At 41.4% G+C, this 25,811-nt stretch overlaps 1 protein-coding gene across 1 annotated transcript in view; it reads left to right on the top strand.

Moving 5' to 3' along the window:
- Positions 1-25,811, top strand: part of EDIL3 (EGF like repeats and discoidin domains 3) — a 329,399-nt gene that overhangs the window by 38,391 nt on the left and 265,197 nt on the right. The window contains exon 4 of the mRNA XM_039544460.1: positions 15,564-15,593. Within this exon, the coding sequence (XP_039400394.1) occupies positions 15,564-15,593 (30 nt within the window). The remainder of the gene's footprint in view (positions 1-15,563; positions 15,594-25,811) is intronic.

The raw sequence follows: 25,811 nt of genomic DNA, 5'->3' as shown, positions 1-25,811 counted from the left end.
GAAAACCAAGAGAGGAGAAACTGGTTCTGTAGTTGGCAAGCCATTCACAGTCTTTGTTTAATCCTGAGCTGATGGTGTGGCTGATCTGGTTAGGTCCTGTGATGGTGTCGCTGGTGTAGATATGTGGGCAGAGTTGGCATCGATGCACCATCACCGGTTCATTCACCTGCACGTCCACCAATGTAATATATGCCATCATATGCCAGCAATGCCCCTCTGCTATGTACATCGGCCAAACTGGACAGTCTCTAAGAAAAAGGATAAATGGACACAAATCAGATATTAGGAATGGCAATATACAAAAACCTGTAGGAGAACACTTCAACCTCCCTGGCCACACAATAGCAGACCTTAAAGTGGCTGTCCTGCAGCAAAAAAACTTCAGGACCAGACTTCAAAGAGAAACTGCTGAGCTCCAGTTCATCTGCAAATTTGACACCATCAGCTCAGGATTAAACAAAGACTCTGAATGGCTTGCCAACTACAGAACCAGTTTCTCCTCTCTTGGTTTTCACTCAACTGCTAGAACAGGGCCTCATCCTCCCTGATTGAACTGACCTCGTTATCTCTAGCTTGCTTCTTGCTTGCATATATAAACCTGCCCCTGGAAATTTCCACCACTTGCATCTGAAGAAGTGGGTATTCACCCATGAAAGCTCATGCTGCAAAACGTCTGTTAGTCTATAAGGTGCCACAGGATTCTTTGCTCCTTTTCAGTACCCTGAAGACTCAGACTTCTAATTATGTATCATCATCTTTTATAATCATTAAGTTTGTGTTAATGTCAGCATTACTGGAAAGTGTCCATTTTGTGTCTGTTGCCTTCAACATTCGTAGTTATGTTTCAGTACATTTTTGTTGCTCTTCTCTGGACTTTCTCCAGTTTTGGTCATGTCTTTCCTGAAATGTGGCACCCAAACCTGACACAATAATCCAGTTGAGGCTAAGTCAGGATGGAGTAGAGCAGGAAAATTATTTCCTGTGTCTTGTTCACAATACTCTTGATAATGCAGCCGCAAATTATGTTTTCTTTTTTTGTTTGTTTTTTGTTTTGTTTTTTTGCAACAGTGTTAACTCATATTTAGCTTGTGATCCACTGTGACCCCCAAATCCCTTTCTGAAGTACTCCTTCCGTAGGCAGTCATTTCCCATTTTGTATGTGTGCAACTCACTGTTCCTTCCTAAGTGGAATACTTTGCATTTGCCCGTATTGAATTTCATTGTATTTAATTCAGACCATTTCTCCAGTTTGTCCAGATAACTTTGAATTTTAATTCTATCCTCCAAAGCACTTGCAACTCTTCCCACCAAGTCCGCAAATTTTATAAGTATACTCTCCTATCTAAATCATTGATGAAGATATTGAACAGAACTGGACCCAGAACTGATCCCTGTGGGACCCCACTTGATATGCCCATCCAGCTTGACTCTGAACCATTGAAAACTACTAATGTATTCGGTGCATGTAGTGCAAGCCTAGCATGGACCCTGGGTACATACTCTGTCTGTTTGTTAGCCCAATCTGAATACTGTGCTGATCTGTTTGTTGCTGTCATTTCCTGCACTAGCTGGATTCAAGCTAGTGCAGGTGGGCTATTGCTGTGTAAGCATACTGTATTCAGCCCACAATGATTTTTTTCTCACATCCCATCCAACTATAAGTAATGTTTTGCCCCAAACCAAAGGCACTAGACTCAATGAAAACTAATTGTATATCCACCGATTCCAGCTTTCACATTACACATTCAGCTGATTTTGTTGTCTTACTGGTGGGGTTGGTGGAAATGACTGTAGAATAAAAGCAGGATGTTTTTACAATGGGGAGTATTGTGCTTTTTTTAATTTTCCAGCCACATACAAATGTCTGAAAGTATTTTGATCAAATTTTCCTCAAACCATACAAATAAACAAGCAAACAAAAAATCATACATGGAAAATTTCAGCCTTGAAGGTGAGAGGGCCTTTGTGTGTAAATCATCCTCATCATGTTCCCATTATGCCTCTGGCGTTTAGGGCAGTGATGAAGCTCCTTCACTCCTGTTTGTTTATGACAAGTCTTTCAGTAGTTTCTCCAGCTGTGCCCAAGGTTTTTCAGCTTGGCTTCCACAGCTCTTTGCTTATTGTTTTCAGGCGGCCTCATTTTCGCTTGCCTGCAGGTGTGCAGCATTACTACTCTGGTGTTGGAATGAGTTTCCATTCGAAGCACATGAGCAATCCATCTCCAACGCCTACTGGAAATGATGGTGCTGATATCTTCTTAGCTTCACTATGTCAATAGATCTTCATTTGAGATTGTTCTGGGCCAAAAGATATGGAGGATTTTTCTGAGGCAGGTTGTATGGAAAGACAGTTTGAACATGTCATACTTTCTCATTCCCCAGCATTCTGCACTATAAAGTAATGTTGAAAGTACGCAGCTCTGATAAATCTTGAGTTTGGTTTTGGTGTTGTATTTTGATGATTTCCAGACTGTATTTAAGCTCCTGAAGGTGTTCCTGGCTATATTGATTTTGTTACAGATGTCCTGGCTTGTTCCACCATCCTGTCTGATGGTGCTGCCCAAGTATGTGAATGTTTCTACATTGGTGAGACCATAATCTCCATCCATACTGGTGACGGTGAGGCAATATTAAGGTCATGATATCTGTCTTATTGTAGTTGACTTTCAGTCCAATTTGCTGGCTGAATTTGATGAGTCAAGTTGTTTTTTCTTGTATATGGTGTTGGATATGTGATAGGAGACTGAAATCATTTGCAAAGTCCAGGTCTTCAAGGGATCAGAAGGGTGTCCATTTAATGCCTCTTGGCATGTCTTCTGTTGTATGCTGCATTATCCAGTCAACGGCGATGTTGAAGAGGATTGCAGACATGACACATCCCTGACAAACTCCAGTTTTGACTTCAAAACTAAGCTCACTGTGATCAGCACTGCATATAAAGAAGAAATAAAAGCTTTTGATGATGTTGATTATACACAGAAGGATTCCATATGCCTGCAGAATGCACCATAGGCTGGCTGGTCCTGTCAATGCTATCAAAAGCTTTCTCAAAGTCTATGAAGTTTATGTAGAGTTTGATGCCATTCTAAGTATGCTTCTATTATGTTTCATAGCGTGAAGATCTGGTCTGTACATCCACGCCCTTTCCGAAAACTGGTTTGCTCTTTTCTGAGAACGCTATCAACTGCCTGTGATATATGCTGGACTACGATCTTGCACAATACTTTGCTTGGCACAGAAAAAGTGTGATACCATGCCAGTTATTACAATTACTGAGAGTTCCTTTCTTTGGTATCTTCACTATAACCCCATTGGTCCACTCATCTGGCACTTTTCCCCTTTGATAGACTGATATAAATAGAGGGGCCAGGATAGATGCTGCTAACTCAGGATTTACCTTTAACAATTCTGCATTCAAGTTATCCTTGCCAGGAGCTTTCCCATTTTTTAAGAATTTGATGGCTTGAATGATCTCTTCCTTAGATGGGGTGTCTGTGTTGATATCAAGATCTTCTTCTGCCTCCTGGATATTTGCTTCCTCTTTAGGTGGCTCCCTGTTCAGCAATTCTTTGAAATGCTCTGTCCAGCACATTCCTTGTTCTTTTTCTGTTAGTAGGTGACCTTGTTTGTCCCTGATGAGTGTTTGTTGGTGTCTGCCATTTACCACTGATAAGCTGCACCATGTTGTAGACATGTATCTTTGTGTAAAGATGGGGATATAATGTACTGAGTTTTGCATTGTTAACAGATGTTAGCAGGTGCCTACTTAGTTAAAAAGGGCTATAAAATATAAGTATTTAACTTAAAAGGTTCTTTATTGGTATGTTAGAGCAAGTTTTATAAAATATGAGAGGAGTGAAGACTTTGCTCTATAATTTATAGACCTGTGCTCATAGTAATTAATATTAATGATCATTTGAAGTACATTAGGTTTTATATTAGTATATTTTGTTATTTTTTTCTTTATATTTTTAATCCTTGATTGTATCTTCACACACTACACATGGGAGTATGTTTATATAGTTATGTGATGTTTCAGCCATGACAGACAGCCACTAGTTTCAAAATTAGTGCTCTAAAGTCAGCCTGTTGTGATGTTGGCAGAATTTCATTGAATGGCTATGCGTACCAGATGATTTATTTTAAAAACAAATCACTACAGTTTTTATCTTGCAAACAGTCAGGTGTATAAGCAGCAAAGAGTCTTGTGGCACCTTATAGACTAACAGATGTTTTGGAGCATGAGCTTTTGTGGGTGAATACCCACTTCGTCGGATGCATGTTATGTCATGCATCCGACGAAGTGGGTATTCACCCACGAAAGCTCATGCTCCAAAACGTCTGTTAGTCTATAAGGTGCCACAAGACTCTTAGTCTGGATCTGTAAAAGCAGCAAACACGGCTACCCCTCTGATACTAGTCAGGTGTATGATTTCTTCAGTAGGCACTGGGTTGACTCATTCAGTTAGCTGTATTTTGTTGTTATTCATCTTAATTCCCAGCCAACAAGAACAACAACAAAAAAAAACCCTTGAAGATGTTACAGTAACAGACAGAGAAATAAAACAAGCATATTAAACACAATAATATAAAAACATGGGGAAAGCTAAATTAATGGAATGATTATGAAAATTTATAATATTGATACTATTCCAACAGATTCATTGATTTTTAAGGGCGGGAAACATGAGTACGATCATCTAATCTGATCTGTAAAATATAGGATATAGAATTTCACTTAGTAAGTCATGCAGTGGGCAGAGTTATTCTCTCCTACTACATATGTGAACCCTGTAAAGGCCAGTAACGTGTGGTTGAACTAGAATATCTCTCTCAAACATCCAGCCTCCACTTAAAGATTCAAAGAGATGATAATTTGCCACTCCCCTTGGTATTTCTTACATTAGATTTTGTTTTTAAAAGCAAACAGTAGACAGCCTAATAATCATCATAACACTGATGCCCAAGACATTCATAAGAAGAAACACAAAGGAATTTTTAGTGTGGAAATTTCCTATATATTTTTATATTTTAATGAAGATTTTGCTAATCTTAATTTCCTGGAAGTTGAGGCTAGCCTTTTGTCAGTCATTTGTGTCTTGAAATATAATGGCAAAGAGGAAGGAAAAGAGAGAGAACTTGTTCTCTCTTGAATGCACCAGTCTGTGGAACATCTTACCACCAGTTCTAGAAAGCTATGGACAGCTGACAGCAACAACTTGGCTAGCTGTAGCTGGAAAGGGGCAATGCCACTACTTGAAAATTCATGAACATTGAAGGACCCACTGTTACCCTAACATTACATACTATATTGGAATAGAGTGAGTCTACATTTCCAATAGAAGATGAAAGCATCCTTGAGCAACTGGCATCATTTCTGTCTTATCTAGGCTGTGTTTTAGCTGCTTTGCTGCAGAGAAGAGTCTGTTTTTGACAAAAAAGAGATGCACAGCAGAGTAGTAACACCATAGTGATGGCCTTCATTGCTCATTCCAACAATATAACTCAATATAATTTATGCACATTGAACAGGAGGCGTGAAAAAATGGATCTTTGTGATACTTCACTCCACCCTCCTCCCCTTCATATCAGAGTTCTTAAGTAAGAGGGAAAAAATATATGACCACACCAGCAAACACACTATGCAAGGGAACAAAACTTGATGGTCAATGGTATATTGAGTGCTGTTGACAGATCTAGTAACATCAAGATAGGCAATCTTCTTGTGTCCATTAACAACTGTAATATGCCAAAAGTCAATTATCCTATTGATTTTTACTTCAAGCAATGCCATGAACATATCTAAACAGCACTTTGAATGTTAACCTTCTTGAAATAATTGCATTATGTTTTTCGTCATTTCCCAGCTATGATTTTAATAAGTGTATGGCTGCAGTTTTTCAGAACCACTTGTCAGTGTTAAATTTTAGTGCAAAAAAGAAAAGGAAACTTTCACATTTTCTTTCATTTGAAATTGAAGTTAAATCCAGAAACTGTTGAGTACTATGGGGTGTTGATGTTGATTAGTCTTGGTTTGATGCATTTTACAAAACTCTAAATATTTAGGCTTTTAAGTATGAAATAATACCCTGTAGATAGTTCACTGTTTTTATTGTTATCAGTTCTTCCAAATCATGCACCCATTACATTTTCTTACAAATATTAATAAAAAGTGTTGAAGGCAACTAGATCTAGCATTAATCCTTGATAGGGTGACCAGACAGCAAGTGTGAAAAATCTGGATGGGGTGGGGGGTAATAGGAGACTATGTAAGAAAAAAGACCCAAAAATTGTGACTGTCCATATAAAATCGGGACATCTGGTCACCCTAATCCTTGATGACCACTTTCTTCGAAACAAAGCTAATTTAAGCCACCAGTGAACTGCCCCCTTAATAGACTTCAAATTTACTACACCTCAAAGCTCAGACTGGATTTGCTTGCACTTCTGAAAACATCTACCTGTATAATGGTCAAACGCTGAGGCTTAACACAGGTATTATTATAGTCACTCCCATGCTAACATAGCATCATTGCATTTTCATAGCCGCTCTCATACCAGTAATATGATATACCCTAAACAATTCGCATTACTAGACCCTCTGTTCAAATCTATTTCTTCTGTGATTGTGTATGTGTTTTATTAGCATATATTGAGGATGATAGTATTACTCACTTATGACCAAAACATGAGTGAGTTATACAAGTAATTACAAATGTGCATCAAATTTGTTCTAAGTGTACAGCAATAAAATCTTTGTGCTGCCATATGATATCATATATTTTGTTAATTCTCCACTGTAGAAAGGAAAAAAAATTGTAAAACATTTTTAAAGTTGCAAACTGGTTCAGTTTTGGTGTTTTACGTCTCCAAATACTTCAAGATCATTATCATGCCACCACTTTATACAGACTTCTTTGACATACTGGTGGAGATATCCATGTCTTACAAGCTACCCAATGTAGGCCCATTCCTGATCCCTCCCACCCCTTTTGAAATCAGTGGGAGAACGATTTGACTGATCATGCCAAACTACTGCCAGGCATAATGAACAGCAGATTTTGTGAGAAGTAATGTGGTTCATTTATTTTTTTTGTTTTTCCTCCTTCCTCATCTCTGAAATAAGATAATTGGGAAATTTACTGCTAATTATCATGGATGAAACTCGTATAGTTTTTTTTTTGTTTTTTGCTTTTTAAATAACTTTAGGATTGAAATTGCTGCTAATCACAGGAATAGTGTTGTGGTGGTGGTAGTTTATTTATTATCAATAATTTAATGGCAAGTGGAGAGCTGACGTGTTTGAGTTGGGATGAACAATGTACAGCGTATTCTTTTTTTTTAAACACTTTTTATTAAGGCAAAATTGCAATACAATATTTACATACTATATTGTACATTACTTATTCAGGATCAGGTTAATATTCACAGAACCTGGCTAAAGATTCTGGCCTGCTGTCTGGGGAGCCCTCCAGCTCCGAGTACACTAAAAAGGGTGTCCAAATTTTGAAATACCTATCCTCCTTTTGGTGCATCTCTTACGTACATACATGGTGTGAAAGCTTGTCCATTACAAGGACAGTCCATATTTTACTATACCACAGTTACACAGGAGGGGAAGTTTCCAGTCATGTGTTATACAGAGTCTTGCTTCAAACTTTTTTTTTTTAAAGGAAAGAGTCCGATGGCTTATTAAAAGCAGTTTGTTTTTCAGATGTGGCCTTTCAAGCTATCAGTGATAATAGAAATCCTGTCATGGACAGCAGGATAATTTAAGCTGTGTGTCTCACTTGATAAAGAAATCACTGTGTGCATAAGGCTGTGGAATTTCATATTGAATTTATTCATATTTAATTTTTAATACATATTTCCAGTTCAGGATTTAGAAATACAGTAATGACTGCTAAAATTAGGTCTTTGCCTTTTTCATGAAAGCAATTCTAAATGTGCATATTTCTGCCCTGGAATATTAGGGAGTTCTGTTTGGACTGCAAAGGGGAAAATCAGTTAAATTTGAGCAGTGACTTCTCTACTGGTTAATATCATGTTGGCCAAGATCTTGCCTTCTAATTATATTCAGTGAGTTGTTCTAGTTTTTCAAGAGTTATGGTAATCATCCTTTAGAACAGACAAGTACAGTTTTAGTTATCTCTGTCACAGTTCGGGGCAACTGCACCTGTATTCCCCCTCCGTATTAAGCTTCTGACTCGCTAGCCCTCACCTCTCCTGGACAAAGACGTGTCTTTCTCTCTCCTGGCCAGGGTTTTTCTACGCTGAACAGATCCCGGCCTACACTGAATTCCCCAGCAAGTCAGACTGCCTACGCAGGCCTGCTTTGCCTTCTCTTCAGAGGCCCTAAACAGCACAATTGCTCACAGTTAAGTTACCATACCGCTCTTTCTAAAGAAGCGTGTTTATTTGTAAGGTACAAGCATTACAGAGAAAACATATTAAAACAATAAAGAACCTACATGCATGCTAATAAGCTTACCATAGATCACCTCCTTCCCTCAATCTCCACAAGGGTTCTGATTGGTGTCAGTTCTTCCAACTGTTCCCTAAGGACTGGCTCTCCTTTGGACAGAAGGCCCTGTCTGTTTGTGGATCAAAAAGCAGGCCGTGAGTCAGTTTAAACTCAGGCTGTTTGTCCAAGGTCCTTTCTTTGTCTTTTGGCCTCTGGAGAATCCAGGTTGAACTAGGATAAATGAGCCTCTCCAGGAGGTGGTGCCTCTCTGGATGGCAAGGGAGAGTCTTCAAACTTCTCCCATAGCCACATTCCTTTTTCTGCCCACCTTCTCAGTGCTCAGGACCTAGCCAGAGCGGGCAGGCGGCGGGCGGCATCCAGGGCGGGGGCATCATGGGGGGCGGGCATGGGCTCCGGTTGAGCTCTGTCCCGTCGCTGTGGCAGGGGGCCACCGGACCCCGACGAGCGACGCTGTGCAGTCATGCCTGGGCCGCGTCCCGCTCCTCCGCCTTCGCGCCGCGCTCCGCAGGCATGACCGCGGCGGCGTCCTCCGGACCTGCCGCCGCCTGCCCTGCCCGCATGCCGGAGGAGCACCAGGCCAAATGGCCGCTCCCCAGGATGCCCAGAGCCGGGGAAGAGGGGGGGGACGGGGGACTGGGGGCGGCGGCGGCGGCGCGCCACGCTGCTTGGGGCAGCCTACTTTGTAGAGCCGCCCCTGGACCTAGCCTAACCTCAGCTTCTCTCTGGGGAGGAGGAGGAGTATTGTTTCCCACACACTGAGGCAAGGTGAGCAGAATTCCCTTTCCCACTGGGTAGGGATTCTTTTTCACAGACCATCAGGCAGTCAGAGACTGTGGGAAGAAGTTTCCTTTCCTTCCTGGCTGTAGTTCTCCTCACTCCTCCCTTCTCAGGCATTTGCATACCCAGGGAAGGTGTCTTGATTCCCCTTGGAAACTAGTGAGAAGGATCCACCCCCTTTCTCCCTCTCAGCTTCCCTATTTGAATTTTGGCTAACAGAGTCTCTTCCCACTCTGGAGTTAACTGAGTGGGCCTGATTCACTTCTTCTGCATCAAAGCCATAATATCAGTCCATATTCTTTGTTTTTAGGAAATATGTGACAATTGACCTAAAATCAGTACCACTCCTGGGTAGAAATCTGGGCTGTAGGTAGAGTGAAGGCTTTGACACCAGGAACTTCAATCCATTTTCACATCTTGGTAGCATTGGATGGGACTTCATGACATGGGGTTTAACTAGAGGTCTTAGCAGTCCCAATAGTTTCATCCAGTGAATGTCTCCCCATTGACTATCACCTTCTGCTCCCACTGGCGATCCAATGTATTTGCACTCAGGAGGGTGCAGCATGCCATGTGGGCAGTGGTTTAGAAATGTGAATGGCTCACCATGATCATTTATATGCTATCGGCGGACTAGCGGTGTGACTCTCTCCCTCTGGAGAATCAGTCACCCAGGTAACTCTGTGAGGTTGGGAGCAGCTGGCCTTTCCATCACTGCACTGGGCTTCAGGGGATAAAGTGGGCAATCCCAGGCAAAATGGCCCCCCGGCAACTTACAGAACATGGCCAAAACCTTTTGCTATATGTTTTAGGGGTCAGTTTAAACTTTTACAACAAAGCTGGTTTACACAGCTCATCATCTGTCCACCACTGTTGATAAGGGTGAAAAATGTCCAAGCCTTTTGTCCCTGACAGTAGTGGAGCCAGACACAGGTGCTGACTTTCCAAAGTGTCAGGGGGTGCTTGACTCCTGGCTCTGCCCCAGGCCCCACACTCACTCCACCTGTTTTCCCAAGGCCCCGCCCTACCTCTTCTCGCCCCTGCTCCACCCCTGCCCTGCCTCTTCCTGCCCAGTTCTTCCCCCTCCCTGGAGCACACCGCATCCTCACTCCTCCCCCCACCCAAGCCTCCTACATGCTATGAAACAGCTAGCAGGCAGGAAGTGCTGAGGGGGGCACTGATAGGGGGCTGGTGGTGGGTACTCCACACCCACCATTTTTTCCCTGTGTGTGCTCCAGCCCCGGAGCACCTGTAGAGCCACATTCCGTACCACGTCCTCTTTCTCCACCTTATTCAATTCACATCCCATTTCAGAAGCATTTAAAACATGTCCATGTCATCTCTCTCCCTAATGTGAGGAAGTAATTTAGAATCTGGCCACCACCGCCCCAGCACTGGCTCCACTTACCATTCTATCATTTGGCTGGTGCAGTTTCTCCAGCTCAAGCAGATATTGTTGAAGCTGGTCCTGCTGATGCAGTTTCTTCATCTTGAGCTGATATTGATATTCCTGCTCCTCTTCTCTCTCATGCTGGCGCTGTTCCATCCAGTGCACAGACTACTGGATTTGCAGACACGCTTGCCGTTTCTACTGCTCTAACTGTTGATCTCTCCAGGGCCGCCCAGAGGATTCAGGGGGCCTGGGGCAAAGCAATTTCAGGGGCCCCTTCCATAAAAAAAGGCAATACTATACAATACTATATTCTTGTGGGGGCCCCTGTGGGGCCCGGCGCAAATTGCCCCATTTGCTTCCCTCCGCTCCCCGGGCAGCCCTGGGAAAAATAAACCTTCTGCATCTCGGCACAAGCCCAGTTTTGAGAGAACTTCTTTACAAGGTATCACTGGTTCTCAGCATCAGCTAGTGCTAAAAGGCACTAAAGCTCCTTAAAAGGGTTGGACAAATATTTTCAGTCAAAACTTTTTCTGGATCGAAAACTAGAGGTTTTTAAAAAGCAGAAAAAAATCACTTACAATGTCTGCTTTCCTTCAAAATTTGTTGTGGTTTCTTTAATTGAAAAGCTGAAATTAGTCTGCCAACACCTGAATATGGTTTGGGGTTTCAGAAGTGTGTGGCCAAATATTTGCTGCTTGATGTGTTTGTTTGTTTAAAGAAACAATAAAAAAATTTGCTTAAAAAAATCCAAAACTTTTGAACCACCTCAGCTTGTGACCAAACGCCTGAGCCCATCCAGTCAGAGATTTGTTCAGGTTTCTGATACTCTGCTGTCTCCATAACTTTGGGTTCATTCAGGTTAGAACATAAGAACAGCCATACTGGGTCAAACCAAAGGTCCATCCAGCCCAGTATCCTGTCTACTGACAATGGCCAATGCCAGGTGCCCCAGAGGGATTAAACCTAACAGGTAATGATCAAGTGATCTCTCTCCTGCCGTCCATCTCCACCCTCTGACAAACAGAGGCTAGGGACACCATTCCTTACCCGTCCTGGCTAACAGCCATTAATGGACTTAACCTCCATGCATTTATCTGTTTCCTAGAGACTGGCTCCATGGGGTCTCTCACAAACTGGAGATGGTTACTGTGGGTTTGTCTTTAGTATAGCTTATGTACATACTCCACGAACTGACCATTTGAGCTTGTTCCAGAATCAGGGATGAGTCTATGTTGTGAAAACTGAAATGCTCAAAATAGCACATGTATGTGAATGGACACAGGGTGCTAAAATTAAATTAACCCAGGGGTTCTCAATCTGGGTTTGAGGACCCCTCAGGGGGTCATGAGGTTATTACTGGGGCTGCGAGCCATCAGCCTCCACCTCAAACCCCGCTTTGCCTCCAGCATTTATAATAGTGTTAAATACATAAAAAACTGTTTTTAATTTATAAGAGGAGGGTCACACTCAGAGGTTGGCTATGTGAAAGGGGTCACCAGTATAAAAGTTTGAGAACCACTGAATTAACCCCTCTGGAGCCTCAGGGAATGCAGGGGTGGTGGTGGGGGGTCTCCCTTCGTAGGATTGGGAAAGATATTGCTCTTCTCATGTGATCCCTCCCCAAGTGGCTAATTTTAAATGAAGCTACCCTCCCCTGACATCAATCTCCCTATGGCACTGAAATTAAATATAGACTAGAATTTGGCATTTGAGAAGTGAAAGGGATGGTAGCCCTAATGGAAAAGCTAACAGCCTGGCTCTTCTGCAAGCCTCAAACTGCTGAATGAGCTTTAGGGTAGGGAAGGCTGTGCCTCCCAAACATCCTGGCCCTGCCCACATCCAGCCCCACCGACTTCCTGCCCCCCTCAGAATCCCCAACCCATCCTGCTCCTTGTCCCCTCACCATCCCCCAGAGACCCCACCCCCAACCACTACCCTGGGACCCCACCCCTGCTCCCTGTCCCCTGACTGCCCTGACCCCTATGCACTCCCCCCCCCACTGAGTACTGACAGACCCCAGAACGCCCACAATACAACCTCCCCATTCCCTGTCCCCTGACCGCCCCCAACCTCTGCCCCTCCCTGTCCCCTGACTGCCCCAACCCCTATTCACCCCCCCCCCACACTGAATCCTGACAGACCTCAGAACATCCGCAATCCAACCCCCCCCCCCGGTCGCTGTCCCCTGACCGCCCCCCCACCTCTGCCCTCTCCCTGTGCCCTGACTGTCCCTGGGATTTCCTGCCCCTTAGCCAACCCCCCCGGCCCTTACCCCTGGCTCCCCCTCACCCAGAGCCTCAGCGCATCCAGCAGCTTCCCTCGCCAGCGGCAGCGTGGCTCCAGCGGGGACTGAGCCCCTCCTCGCTCAGAGCTGCGTGGTAAGGGGGTGGGGCTGTGAGCTCCAGGCTGCGCGGAGGGAACTCAGGCCCCGCTGGAGCTCGCAGCCCCGCCCCCTTAACACGTGGCTCTGAGTGGGGCGGGCTCAAGGGCCCTGCCGGAGCCACGCTGCAGTGCTGTTCAGGGACGCTGCTGGATGTGCTGAGGCACCGGGGCTCGTGGCGGAGGCGGGGTCGGGCTGGGGCTAGGGCCGGAGCCTCAGCCGTTCTCGTGGGGGGCCCCTGCGGGGCCTGGGGCAAATTGCCCCACTTGCCCCCCCTCTGGGCGGCCCTGGATCTCTCTGGGTTCATGCTGATGTTTCACCAGTCCTTCTGCCCTCCCTCCAACTCCTTGGTAGCTGGGGAAATTGCAACTTGTTTGCTTTTGACTGAGTGCACAAGTCATCAGCTCATTTCTGTTTCCACCACTCTTCAGCTCAAAAGTCAGTTTCCTTCCTCTGGAGCTCCTACAACATAGTCACTGAGCTAACAGTCTATACAATCTATTCCATTTTTAAAATAAGCAATGTTTCTTTGGTACTGGATAGAAAATTGAGAAAAAAGACATAAAATGAAAATCTGTAAATACAGTGGATTTGTCTAACCACAAACAAAAGCACTATTTGTTAGGTTCAAAGGCTGCCCAGCAAAGCAGAGCGTATTAATGACAGTTGGTGAAATTCTGGCTCCTTTGAAGACAATGGCAAAACTCCCCTTGATTTCAAGAGGGCCAGCACTTAACTTTTCAGCAATATGGAGTTTGTTTGTTTTTTCTCTTCTCAAAAAGCTTGTTTAGAGCCTGATCTTACACCATTAAAGTCAACAGGAGCTTTGCAATTAACTTTAAATGGGCATTGCAGCAAGACCTGAGGCTGTCAGTGAATTCCAGCATCTTCCAGTGTGCCATGTCTCAGCAGAGCAAAGCATCTTTCCTCCTCCTCCTCCTCCTCCTTCTCTCCTATTGTCTTTAAATCCTGAATTGACATGGCCATCTTTTTCCTTAATTTCAGTACATCTATAATAAAACATTTTCTTCCTGTCATACAATTTAAGTTCAATCCTGTGTATGCTTATTTGCAAAAGTAGTCATTACACCGGTGATTGATTATTTGTATAAGGGGTTTTATAGGCATTTGTTACTGTGTTGTGTTTAGCTTCTTGTTCCCTATCCTTTTCAGTTCTTTCTGAATACTGAATTGCATTAATAAACCTGCCCACCTCAAAAGAGTTTAATCAAAGGAAAGCAGCTGGCTGGTGCCTCACACAATATTTCATTAGCTGCTATTGATTGATTCTGATGCCCCTCGGAAAGACTACTTAGCTCCAGTGCAATTAGAAGTAACCCCTGTGTCCAGGATAATTGTCATATACAATACATACAGAACACAATATTAAAGAGTTATATACAGAGCAATTCATATGTGATGAAAGAGGTTCCCAAAGGTGTCTGCTATAAAGTTTCACTAAAAATAAGGAGTCCTCAAGTTATATATGTTAATGTAGGCGAAGAGGGAAAAATAAATCATGCAGGAGATCAAAGTTTGCAAAAAAATTTGAAATCTCTCTCTTTTTGTCAGCCAACTGTAGTCAAGTTGTAGAAACAATTGCCTGAGGGAGGAAGCATGTTACACAGTTATCAGGCCACCTTCATTGGTGCTACCAGAGGCTTTGTGTGTTTTTATCCTGTCCAGCCCAGTATTTAAAGAGATGCGCTTTCCAAGCAAGCTAAAAAGCGGATGTCTATGGTAGGGAAAGTGGAGAAACTGTGTTTTTTCAGTGAAACAAAAAGGTAACTTTATCTTTAAAATGCTGAGGAATACTGATCAAAAACCCCCATCATGCTCTAGAGCTCTCTATCGTCTTAGAGTTCCCTATGGCACCTGTATGCTGAATCTCCACTGACTTCTTAGGATAAGAAGGGTGTGTGAGTTAATCACTTGTTGGTTTCCTTCCCTTTGATTAAATACTTTTGAGGGATGTAGGGAAAACCATTTTTATTGTGTGTATATTTATGAAATATAGATGGACTTCCTGTTATCTTGAGTTGGAGCAAATGAGGCCACTCCAGAACATTCCTTTGAAAAATTCTGTCTTTTTTCTCTCTGTAGGTCATCATGGCAACACGTTTCTTTTAACAGTGCTGTAACTATTCCCATTAATTAATATGGTCTCAGAAATGTGTGACTGATATCTTCCAGCAAATAATGAGTTTTACCCTATAGTCTTTACACAGGAGATATATATGGAGGATGGGGGACAGAGGGAGGGGGATATAGATGCAAGACTCTAAAACCACACAGTCATGTTAAGTTCTCAGTTGACTTAGCTTGGTTTTCTAATAAATCTGAATTCTGATAATGTAGTCGATTCAGACTTTCTATTTAAAAACTCACACATGTCATGCCATTGTATTGCCAGTTTCGGATTTTAGTACATATATTTAAATGTAATCAAATGGCTATTAATTAGTGCTGTTTGAGTTTATTCAACTATTTATAACTTTTTTCTTTCTTTCTTTCTTTTTTTGGGCCCAGAATCTGATGAAGAGGAGCCAACTTCAGCAGGTAAGATAATCTTATGATTTAATCATATTAGCCATTATAGATGGTTCTAGGTTTAATTTTAACCAAGATGCTCTCCAAAGTATGACACCATGGTACATGCCTTTGAATGTAGGGCTAGTTAACTACAGCATCAGTGCCTTTCCCTCCTATTTGGTCCCTCCTTTTGACAGTTCTTTGGTTTATATTAGAAACATTGAGTATGCCTAGACTTATTTCAGAAGAACTGATTGACAAATAATTAAGATATTTGACAACACACTTGCAGAGTCTAGTTTGGAAACTCCCTGAACGTTGTTCCAGGATACAAATTTGTGGCTTACCCTTATGATTAAGCTTAATGACCTCAAATTAATCAGGAATCCACTAATTTGATATTTAAAAAACTTTAATACATGCAAGCTTAGTAATAGTTCTAGCATATGTGAAGGAACATTAGTAGCATGTTCAGAAGAAACAAGGAGCCTAGGGTAGCAGAAAATAAATTGTAGGGATGAATGAAAGGTAGAAAGGGAGGATGTGTACAGGGGTTAGAGCAGTAGTATAGGGCCTGGTCTACATTACAGACAGAGCTACATCAGCTAGGAGTGTCAAAAAGTCACACCCCCAGCTGAAGTAGCTATTGCTGGCAAAACTTTCTAGTGTAGATGTAAATATAATGACAGAAAAGTGCCTTGGTAGGCATAGCTAATGTCGTTCGGACAGATGGCAGCTATGCCAGCAGAACACCACCTTCTCTGCGCATATGCTACATCTCCACTAGGGGTCTTTGTTGACATAGCTATGTCAGGTGAGGTTCTGTAAGTACAAATATGGCCCAGGATTTGGGATACCTGGTTTAAGTCCTTGCTCTGCCACTGACATCCTGTCTGACCTTGGACAAGTCACTTAGTCCCTCCGAGATGCCGTTCACCATCTGTAAAATGGGGGAAATACCCAACCTCACAGGAAAATATATTAAAGATTGTGAGGAAAATACACTAAAGATTGTGAGGTGCTCAAATAGTATGATATTGAGGGAAATATAAATAATTAAGAAGGGGAATAAAAGTAAGAAGGGTAAAAGGTAGGCAGAGATGTAGAATAATCAAGGAAGAGACTACAAGTGGGAAGAAGGAAAGGAGGCAGATGAAGTTGCTTAATAAAAGGAGATAGTGTCAGATTAAACTGTGCAAGAGCAAAAGTATGATGGAGATTAGAAAGAAGACAAGGAGTCAAGGGGAAAAGAAGAGTTTGGATAAGAGAATTTAAATTGCTTTAACATGTTTAAAGATATTTTTAAAATCATTTTTAAAAGTTCCAGCCTTCTGAGAATCCATTGTAGCAGGACCTTCCAGCATTACAGTTTTGTTTAATATATCTTAATAAGCAGCTATTACACATTTTCAAATAAAATAAATGTCAAAAGCAGACATAGCTATTAAAGTCAAAAGCTATTAAAACCATGGTTGTGTAAGCCACACACCTCCTGGGTGTGGTGTTCTGTCTCATCTAGTGGCATCAAGACTCCTTAGAGAGTTAAATGAGTCTGCTCTACAGCCTTAGCTAACAGCCGGTTGGCTTTTAGCCCATGTTGTAGAGGCTCATGCACTAAGCTCCAGAGGTCCTGGGTTTGATCCCACCTGCCAATCACTGGGATCTGTCAGAGTTACAGTTGTTCCAATTTTTGCATTAAAAATGGAAACAGTTGTATTTAACCTTCTGCAACTGTATTAACCATGCTTTTTTTCCACTAGTATGCTGTGAGTTTGTGGGCATAAACATACATATATTTACACAATATAGAGCTAGCTTGTGCCAGCTTGTGCACAATATAGAGCATGCAGACACTCGCACAAGTAGTCCCATTGCAAAAAATCCTACCAGGCATATGAATCAAAAGGGGGGGGGGGGAACCACAATGCTCTCAACTCATAAGAAGGCCTGATAGTGAGCATCTGGGAGTGCTGCTAGACCTGCTAAATGGGATTTCACGGGTTTCAGAGCACCCTGAGAAATTGTGTACTTGATTTCCCCAGGAGCACCTTTCTTTTTAAATAGTGTCACAGAAGAGTGTAATTTCAGAGAGCTTTTTGTTTTTTGTTTTGCACTCCAGTGTAACACTGTGCCCTTCATCGGTATTTTGGAATATTTCTTCCAAATAAAACATGTGTTCGATGGAGCTGAGCTCATAATTTGCAATGAAGTGTGTGTGTGTGTGTGTGTGTGTGTGTGTGAGAGAGAGAGAGAGAGAGAGAGAGAGAGAGAAATTTAGATGCTTTTCTGCTGGTGGAATATCCCTAAGCAATTCACAAGTTCCTTGAATTACAGTAATTCATTATTGATGAATATTTTTGCAAAGTTCCATGAATATATTTCACTTGATTAAATGGTCACAAATATTTGAAATATTTCAAATTGAAACTGTTGCTTAGTTGTGATCAAATAAGCAGCCCAGTGTTTTGTGTATTTTGGGAGTGCCTAGGAATCTCAGGGCATGGGGAAATTTACCAGCATTACTTTACTGGTATAATTATATTGTTACAGTCACACCGGTATAAATCTCCATATAGATATGCCAAATAACAGTGGCCTCTTTGTGGGACATAAACTAATCTGAAAAAAAAAAAAACATTATTCCAAGTAAGTGTAGCCACGTGAGGTGGTGTTCTGGTACAATTGTGATATAATTATACTGGTATAGTAATGCCAGTAAATTTCCCCAAGTAGACAAAGCTATGGACCAGGACTCCTTGTGCTAGATGCTGCATAGACACAATGTTATATTGTTTCTGTTCCATGGTCTGGATAAGTGCACAAATGTTTCTGGTACAAATTCTTCCAACAGGTGAATTCACAATATGGGTTGAAATTCACTTATTGAAAACATTTGTGCCAGTAAAACTCAGCTACTCCAAGTGTTCACAAAACGTATATACACAAGGAGAACAAATCTGACCCAAGCAAATGCATTTTAAAATTTGAATTAATATAATGGAAGCAGTTTGCATTACCCACTCTGGTTATATTGCTAGATATATCATGTCATGCTTCAGGTCCTGATCCAGCAAAGCTCTCTATGACTCTCTCTGACTCAAAAGGGACCACCAGAACGTCCAGTCTGACCTCCTGTATATCACAGGCTACCAACACCAGCCAGCATTGTGACACTAAACCCAACGACCAAAATTAGACCAAAGTATTACAGTCCAGATGAGACAAAACTATTATGTGCCACAGTTTATGCTGCAAAGGAAGGGGGAAAGCCTCAAGGTCACATAAGGCAACACTAAACTTTAAGATTGTAATTGGTCCCACTGACTCTATAAGCATGGGCTTAATCGGGGCCTTAAACAGAAAGCAGTGAATCTGTGGTCCAGAAGCTCAGTGTAAGTTGTGACCAAAAAATACTCCATCTTGTTCCTAAGGCAGTCAAAATCAAAACTGTCATAGACCTCAATGGGTACAAGATTAGGCCCAGTCTTCTAATCTTATTGATGTAGTGCTATTATATGGAAATAAACTTAAAATTAAAAGAAAAAAAGCCTCTCATATATGTGTTGCTTGTTCAAAGAAATTACTCCAGGGTTTCTCCTATTATGACCAGAATGCAACTATTCTTTAATCCATTTCAGGGTATAAATTAACATTTAGATAAACAATTTGAGATCTTTGGAAGCTTTTTAATTTATAGTTTCTGTTCATTTTGCTTTAAGGTATGACCAGATGGTATTGTTCTGAAAGTAATAGATTGCAACATTCTTATGGAAGTGTTTTTAATACAATTATTTTCCCAGCTTTTATTGGCATTTAGAACTCTGTTTTGCATAAATCAAATAATCCTTCCCTATAATACTGACTCAAACATTTTTCTTGTTGATGAAAGATGCATGTTTATAGATTTATATTAGGGGCCTGATCCTAAGCCTACTGCAGTCAATGGGAGTCTTTCCATTGACTTCAATAGGAATTGGATCAGACCCTAAAAGAAGGAAGCCTTGTAAAGAGAGAACCTTAAATTTATTTCAGCTACTGGAAGTTTTTTCTGAAGCGCAAGTGTTTTCTTTCTCTTCAAAGAATGCTTGTACTTTACATCTTTCGTCTAGTTTGTGGTACTTGTTTGGGAGGAGTATAATTAACCTTATCATGCCAGGGGGTAGAGTTAACAAGGAAGTGATTTTGGAGGAATGTAAGGACATTTTCATAATTTGCAAGGCTCAGGGGTAATCATTTATCATTCACAATCATAAGATATTTATGATTGTACTCTGAATACTTTTCTTCAGGTATGACATTGGACTTTTGTAGAACAAGGACTATGCTATCAATCACAAAAGGCGAAAAGATACATTGTATAGTTGGGGGGGGAAAAAGGACAACTGATAAATAACAATTCTAATACAAATAGCCATCCATACTTTTCCCCAAATGATACCGTTCTTGAAGCAGTAATATCATGATTAGATATTTCTAATGCCATAGTGATGGTCATTAGTGTGACAGGTTGGACCCCCCTTCTGGGCTGCTACTTGATGTACTGGGATTTCACTGAGCCTGCCTGCTCCCCTAGCCTGGGCTCCCTCTCCCTGTTTTGCTGAATTAGGCTGTCTGGCCTCTGGCAGCACACACACAGGTAAGAACTCACCAGCTGTAGAATCACACAGAGTCTGCCAACAGCTCTCTATGAGGAGGCTCAGCAAGGAAATCACCCAGCACTCAAGTACAGCTCCCCTCTGGAAACTACACCCAAAATAATATTGTCTTGCACTGTAGAGAAATCTATACAAAGTAAAAAGAACAAGGAGTACTTGTCTTTTTGCTGATACAGACTAACACGGCTACCACTCTGAAACCTATACAAAGTAAGCTCATAAATTCTCCCCCTCCCTCAATGTGGAGGAAGATATGTACAACTCCACCCCCCCATTGGAAATTGCACAAACTTGGTTTAATAATAACCAAAACAAGTTTATTAACCATAAAAGACACATTTTAAGTGATTATAAGGGATAGCAAACAGAACAATGCTGATTACGAAGCAAATAAAACAAAACACGTATACTAAGCTTAAGATCTTAAAGAGACTTGTTTCAGGAAGTAATTTCTCACCCTAAATGTTGTTTTAGGCAAGTTGCAGAGTTTCTGTAGCTTAGAGTTTCAGGTATTTCTCTTTACAGACTAGACTCCTCTGTCTCGGTATGGACACAGCCCTTGCCATCCCACAGCTAAGTTCCTTTGTCTCTTCAGGTACTTTCAGCAGTCTTTCTTCTTGGGCAGGAAGGCAATGGAGAAGAGTCCTGTTTTCCTTACTCTACAGTCTTAAATAGAATTTACATAAGGCAGGAAGCCTTTGTTTCCAGTGGAAAAGTACCAGCAGTGTCCAAGGTGGCACTTTTTACCAGGTGACATTATCACCTGACCTTGCAGTGTCAAAGCAACCATGGAACCAGAATTATTTGCAATGTCCAAAGGAAGGAACTCTCAGAAGATGGGGGATCCACATCTTCGAAGACTCATTATCTTTTTCCTAATGGTCCATTAAAGCTGATGGCCTTTTGTCTAGTGGGTGTCTCTCAAGTACACACACAGTTGTAATTGTTACATAGTCAATATTCCTGACGTCAGATACAGAAATGATATGTGCATACAAATTGGATAATCACATTCAGTAAATTATAACCTCTCTGATGATACCTTACAAGAATCTGTTATGCCATATCCATATCATAAGCATATTTCCATAAAGAATATGGGGTGTAACATCACAATTAGAGATTTTATTTATTTATTTATTTATTTCCTTTTATCAGCAGTATAAAATGATATTTCCTGGATTCTACATTTCATGATGGAGTTTGGCTCTCAGCATGCAAGGCACATTGGCCTTTTCTATGTAGCCCCATTAGAAGTGTAAATTCAGTGAATTTTACCCTGGCCAGTGGCCATTATTACAGCCTATGTGGAAGGATTAGTATCTTTATAATCCTCAAATAATAGGTGTCTTGTCTGTTCTTAAATTAGTCTGTATCTAGAGAAATGACATTTCAGAATTGTTTTGGTTATGTAGGCAATGAACTAAATTGGCTCTTTTCAGATGAGAAGGAGCTTACACTTTTCTGCAAGACACACAGCTTCTGGTCTCAACATTTTTTTTGAAAATATATGATTGGTTTGTAAGGATAACTTTCAAGCTAAATCCTTTTTGGTTTTGACAGCATTTTTGTGCCCTTTCTCTGTAGAAGTGCTTTAAAGTTCTGGAACAGCTTCTATCACATTCTGGCTTAGTACCTTGGTGCATAGTTTTATCTCAGATATCTGTGAATACTTTCTTTTGAACCACTTCAGTGAATGCAAACACGGTTACTAATTTCTTCTGCATTTCTGACTGGTATTTTTTCTCCCCCAATTACGGAAAGACAGCTAGAAAAATCTTCTCTGAGGAGCTTTCTAACAGATAACACCCCTCCTAGTGTACAGCTATGAGTGTGAGTCTCTCCTAGTGGTCTCTTTAACTTGGAGGTCTCTGCACTGTGACAATTTATATCCGAGAACAGTGTGTCTATATCAGCTGCTGCTGGATGACCTGCTATATGAAGCTTTGTATCTCAAAATGTTCATCCTAGATTAATGTGTTTCCTCTCCTCCCCCTAAGGCTTAACATCTTATTTCCCTGAATATGGAACTGTTTCTGACAATATCAAAGAGTAATTTCTTCAAAGCAAGATGAGAGATGGCACAGATAAACATGCTTCACTTTGTTCACCTGCTTTTACTTTACTTAGAATGAAGAAATAAATGCATTCCCTTTTTCTCTTCAAAATCATTACTCTGAACCAAGAACAGTCATTATCATTGAACAATCTACTCTTTTTTTTTTTAAAGCTGAGGGCAGTAGGCAATTGGCACTTAATGTTCATATATATGGAATATGCAAATACATTTGGCACCTCATAACAATGAAAGAAGCTTTAAGGTTTAGACTTGATTTTGTTTTTAACAGAGTAGAGATGCAGGATAGAAAATAATAATACTTTGCACTGGATATAATGCATTTAATCTTCAAAATGATTAATAAACTAATCATAGAAACATAGAATATCAGGGTTGGAAGGGACCTCAGCAGGTCATCTAGTCCAACGCCCTGCTCAAAGCAGGACCAATCCCCAACTAAATCATCCCAGCCAGGGCTTTGTCAAGCCTGACCTCAAAAACCTCCAAGGAAGGAGATTCTACCACCTCCCTAGGTAACCCATTCCAGTGCTTCAACACCCTCCTAGTGAAAAAGTTTTTCTAATATCCAACCTAAACCTCCCCCACTGCAACTTGGGACCATTACTCCTCGTTCTGTCATCTGTTGTTAGGGTTACGATTTTAAAGGGCTACTTACTAAGTTAAAGACTGGACTGGACTAGTGAGGGTTCTAGGGTTAGATAAGGCAGGCAGATGGCAGGTTGAAGTTGGGGCAGGAGAGAGGCATGTGCAGAGGAGAGTAGGTAGCAAAGAAGAAAGGCCAGGATAGGAAGAGAGTAGGAAAACAGAAAGCTAGACAGGGTAGGAAAGAAAACAGAAAGTGGAAAGGAGGCAAAAGGATTGGAAATGGGAGGAAAAAGCAGAAACAGGAGGAAGAGGAGAGAGGAGGGTGAATGAAGAGCAGCAGGCAAATGGAGCAAGTGGGCAAAAGCAAAAGGAATAAATTTAAAATTTAAAAGGACTAATAATAAAAAGGAAAAAAGGAAAAATAAGGAAAAAAAAAAATTTAAATAGGATTTAATGGGAGAGAATAGGGGAATAATCTTGGAGATAATCTTATATCTGAAAATATCTGATATGAATGAAATAATAAGGGCTATGAAAGGCTAGAAAATGGATATGAGGGACCGATGGGAATAGAGATGAGAAGTACAACATCGGGGTCTAGAAGACGCCAAAAATGAGCAGCTTCTTAACGAACAATCTTCGGAGAATAAAGAAATGGGGATAAATTTATATAAATCAATAGTGATATATAATTATAATTAGCGATAATTTAATTATTAATAAAATTCTAATTGTAATTAAATAATTAATGGATGTTATTGTTGGAAGATTAGTTATTAAGAAGGGGGAAAATTCAAGAAGCCTAAAAAGTGACTAAAATCTGTATCCTGTTAGTTTGCAAAATGTAGTTAAAAAAGGAAAAAAAAAGAAGTAAATGGAAGGATTGGCAGATGGATGGCTGCTGGGATAAATTACAGCATGGATTTAAAGTAGGTAGATTTTAACCAAACTTCTTTTTTCTTCTCAGAAAGAAAGTAACTTTTTTTTATCTGGATTTCAGTAGATCTTATATATATGTGGGATTTAATATATCTGATTTCAGTAAAATGAATGGGGATCGATGAAAATTGGAAAAGGAAAATGAAAAAAGATGGGGATGAGAGGGCAGAGGGAGAAGAGGAGCTGAGAGCTGGGAGTGAGGAGGGAACTGTCAGGTTGGAGGTTACCAGGAGTTCCTGGAGGTTATTCAATAGGGTCCGATTATATTCAATTTGTATTTATTCTATACCTGATAAAGTTGAAGGACAGGGCTGAGTTGGGAGGGTGATGCTGAGGAAGGAGGAGAGGATGGGAAATTTGGAGATTGGGAAAGGATGGGAGATGAGATTATCCTGACCTGGTAAACTGGAGTATTAGTAACAGGATGAAAGTAAATAGAAATTCAATAGTGAGAAGAAAAAGGTAATATTTTTAGGGATGGAACACCTAGTTAGAAGTAAGCTAGGAAGGCAGGACCTAGGAGGAGGAGAGGGGGAGGAGGGAGTCCTGGTTGGAGTCCTGATTGATCGTAGGAAAGGCAAATGTGATGAGGTTGCTAAAAGTTAATGCGATCTGGGGGATGCATTAGGTAGAGGTATTTCTAGTAGACAAGGAGGTGCTAGTGGGTTATATACAGGCGGGGTGAGAGTGTCATTTATTTTGGAGTGTTTGTTTTCCCAGGTTGAAACTGAAGAAGGGATGAATTCAAACTGGACAACAGACAAAGAAGGCCACTAGAATGAGAATGGAATGGAAGGTCTAGTCGTATGAAGGAGGGAGAGAGCTTTGTTTGTTTGTTTTCCTAATCAAAAGAGGGATAAGAGATATGATCTTTAAATATAATATATAGATAAATAAGGATAAATAAAGGGAAGGAGAGGAATCAGCTCAATGTGTGACATGGGACAAAGGGTCAATAAGTTGTCAGTCAATCAGGCAGGGAATATTTGAAGAGAATTAGGCGAAGGAGGGAGTGCAATACTGGGAACAGGAACAGAGACATGAGGGGGGAAGGAAGGACGGAGGACCTCCATAAGATTAAGAAAGATAAAGGAGATATTATGGGAGGAGATATGGATATAGGATAAATGTCTCAGTTAGGTCAATTAAGTGCCACACTGGTAACAAATACACAATGTCATGATGATGATATAACCTTTTTCCATGAGGTATGGGCTGGAAGTCTTGCCATGCAGCTCGTTCAGCAGCTGACGCCCATATTGGGGGGGGGAAGATTTTCCTCCAGGAGAAGATGAGTGGGCCCTGGAGGTTTTTCTTCCCTCCGAAGGGGGGGGGGGGAGTGCTAGCTAAAGGAGTGGTGGATCGGCTTATGTGGCCTGCATCTTGCAGGAGGTCAGACTAGATGATCATAATGGTCCCTTCTGATCTTGAATTCTATGATTCTATGATTCTATGATCTGCTACCACTGAGAACAGCCTAGATCCATCCTCTTTGGAACCCCCTTTCAGGTAGTTGAAAGAAGCTATCAAATCCCCCTCATTCTTCTCTTCTGCAGACTAAATAATCACAGTTCCCTCAGCCTCTCCTCATAAGTCATGTGCTTCAGCCCCCTAATCATTTTTGTTGTCCTCCACTGGACTCTTTCCAATTTTTCCACATCCTTCTTGTAGTGTGGGGCCCAAAACTGGACACAGTACTCCAAATGAGGCCTCACCAATGCCGAATATAGGGGAATGATCACGTCTCTCGATCTGCTGGCAATGCTCCTACTTATACAGCCCAAAATGCTGTTAGCCTTCTTGGCAACAAGGGCACACCGTTGATTCATATCCAGCATCTCGTCCACTGTAACTCCTATGTCCTTTTCTGCAGAATTGCTGCCTAGCCACTTGGTCCCTAGTCTGTAGCAGTGCATGGGATTCTTCCGTCCTATATGCAGGACTCTGCCCTTGTCCTTGTTGAACCTCATCAGATTTCTTTTGGCC

Source organism: Mauremys reevesii, linkage group 6 (assembly GCF_016161935.1).
Source record: "Mauremys reevesii isolate NIE-2019 linkage group 6, ASM1616193v1, whole genome shotgun sequence".
NCBI lineage: Eukaryota > Metazoa > Chordata > Testudines > Geoemydidae > Mauremys > Mauremys reevesii.
This window is presented reverse-complemented; position numbering and strand designations above follow the sequence as displayed.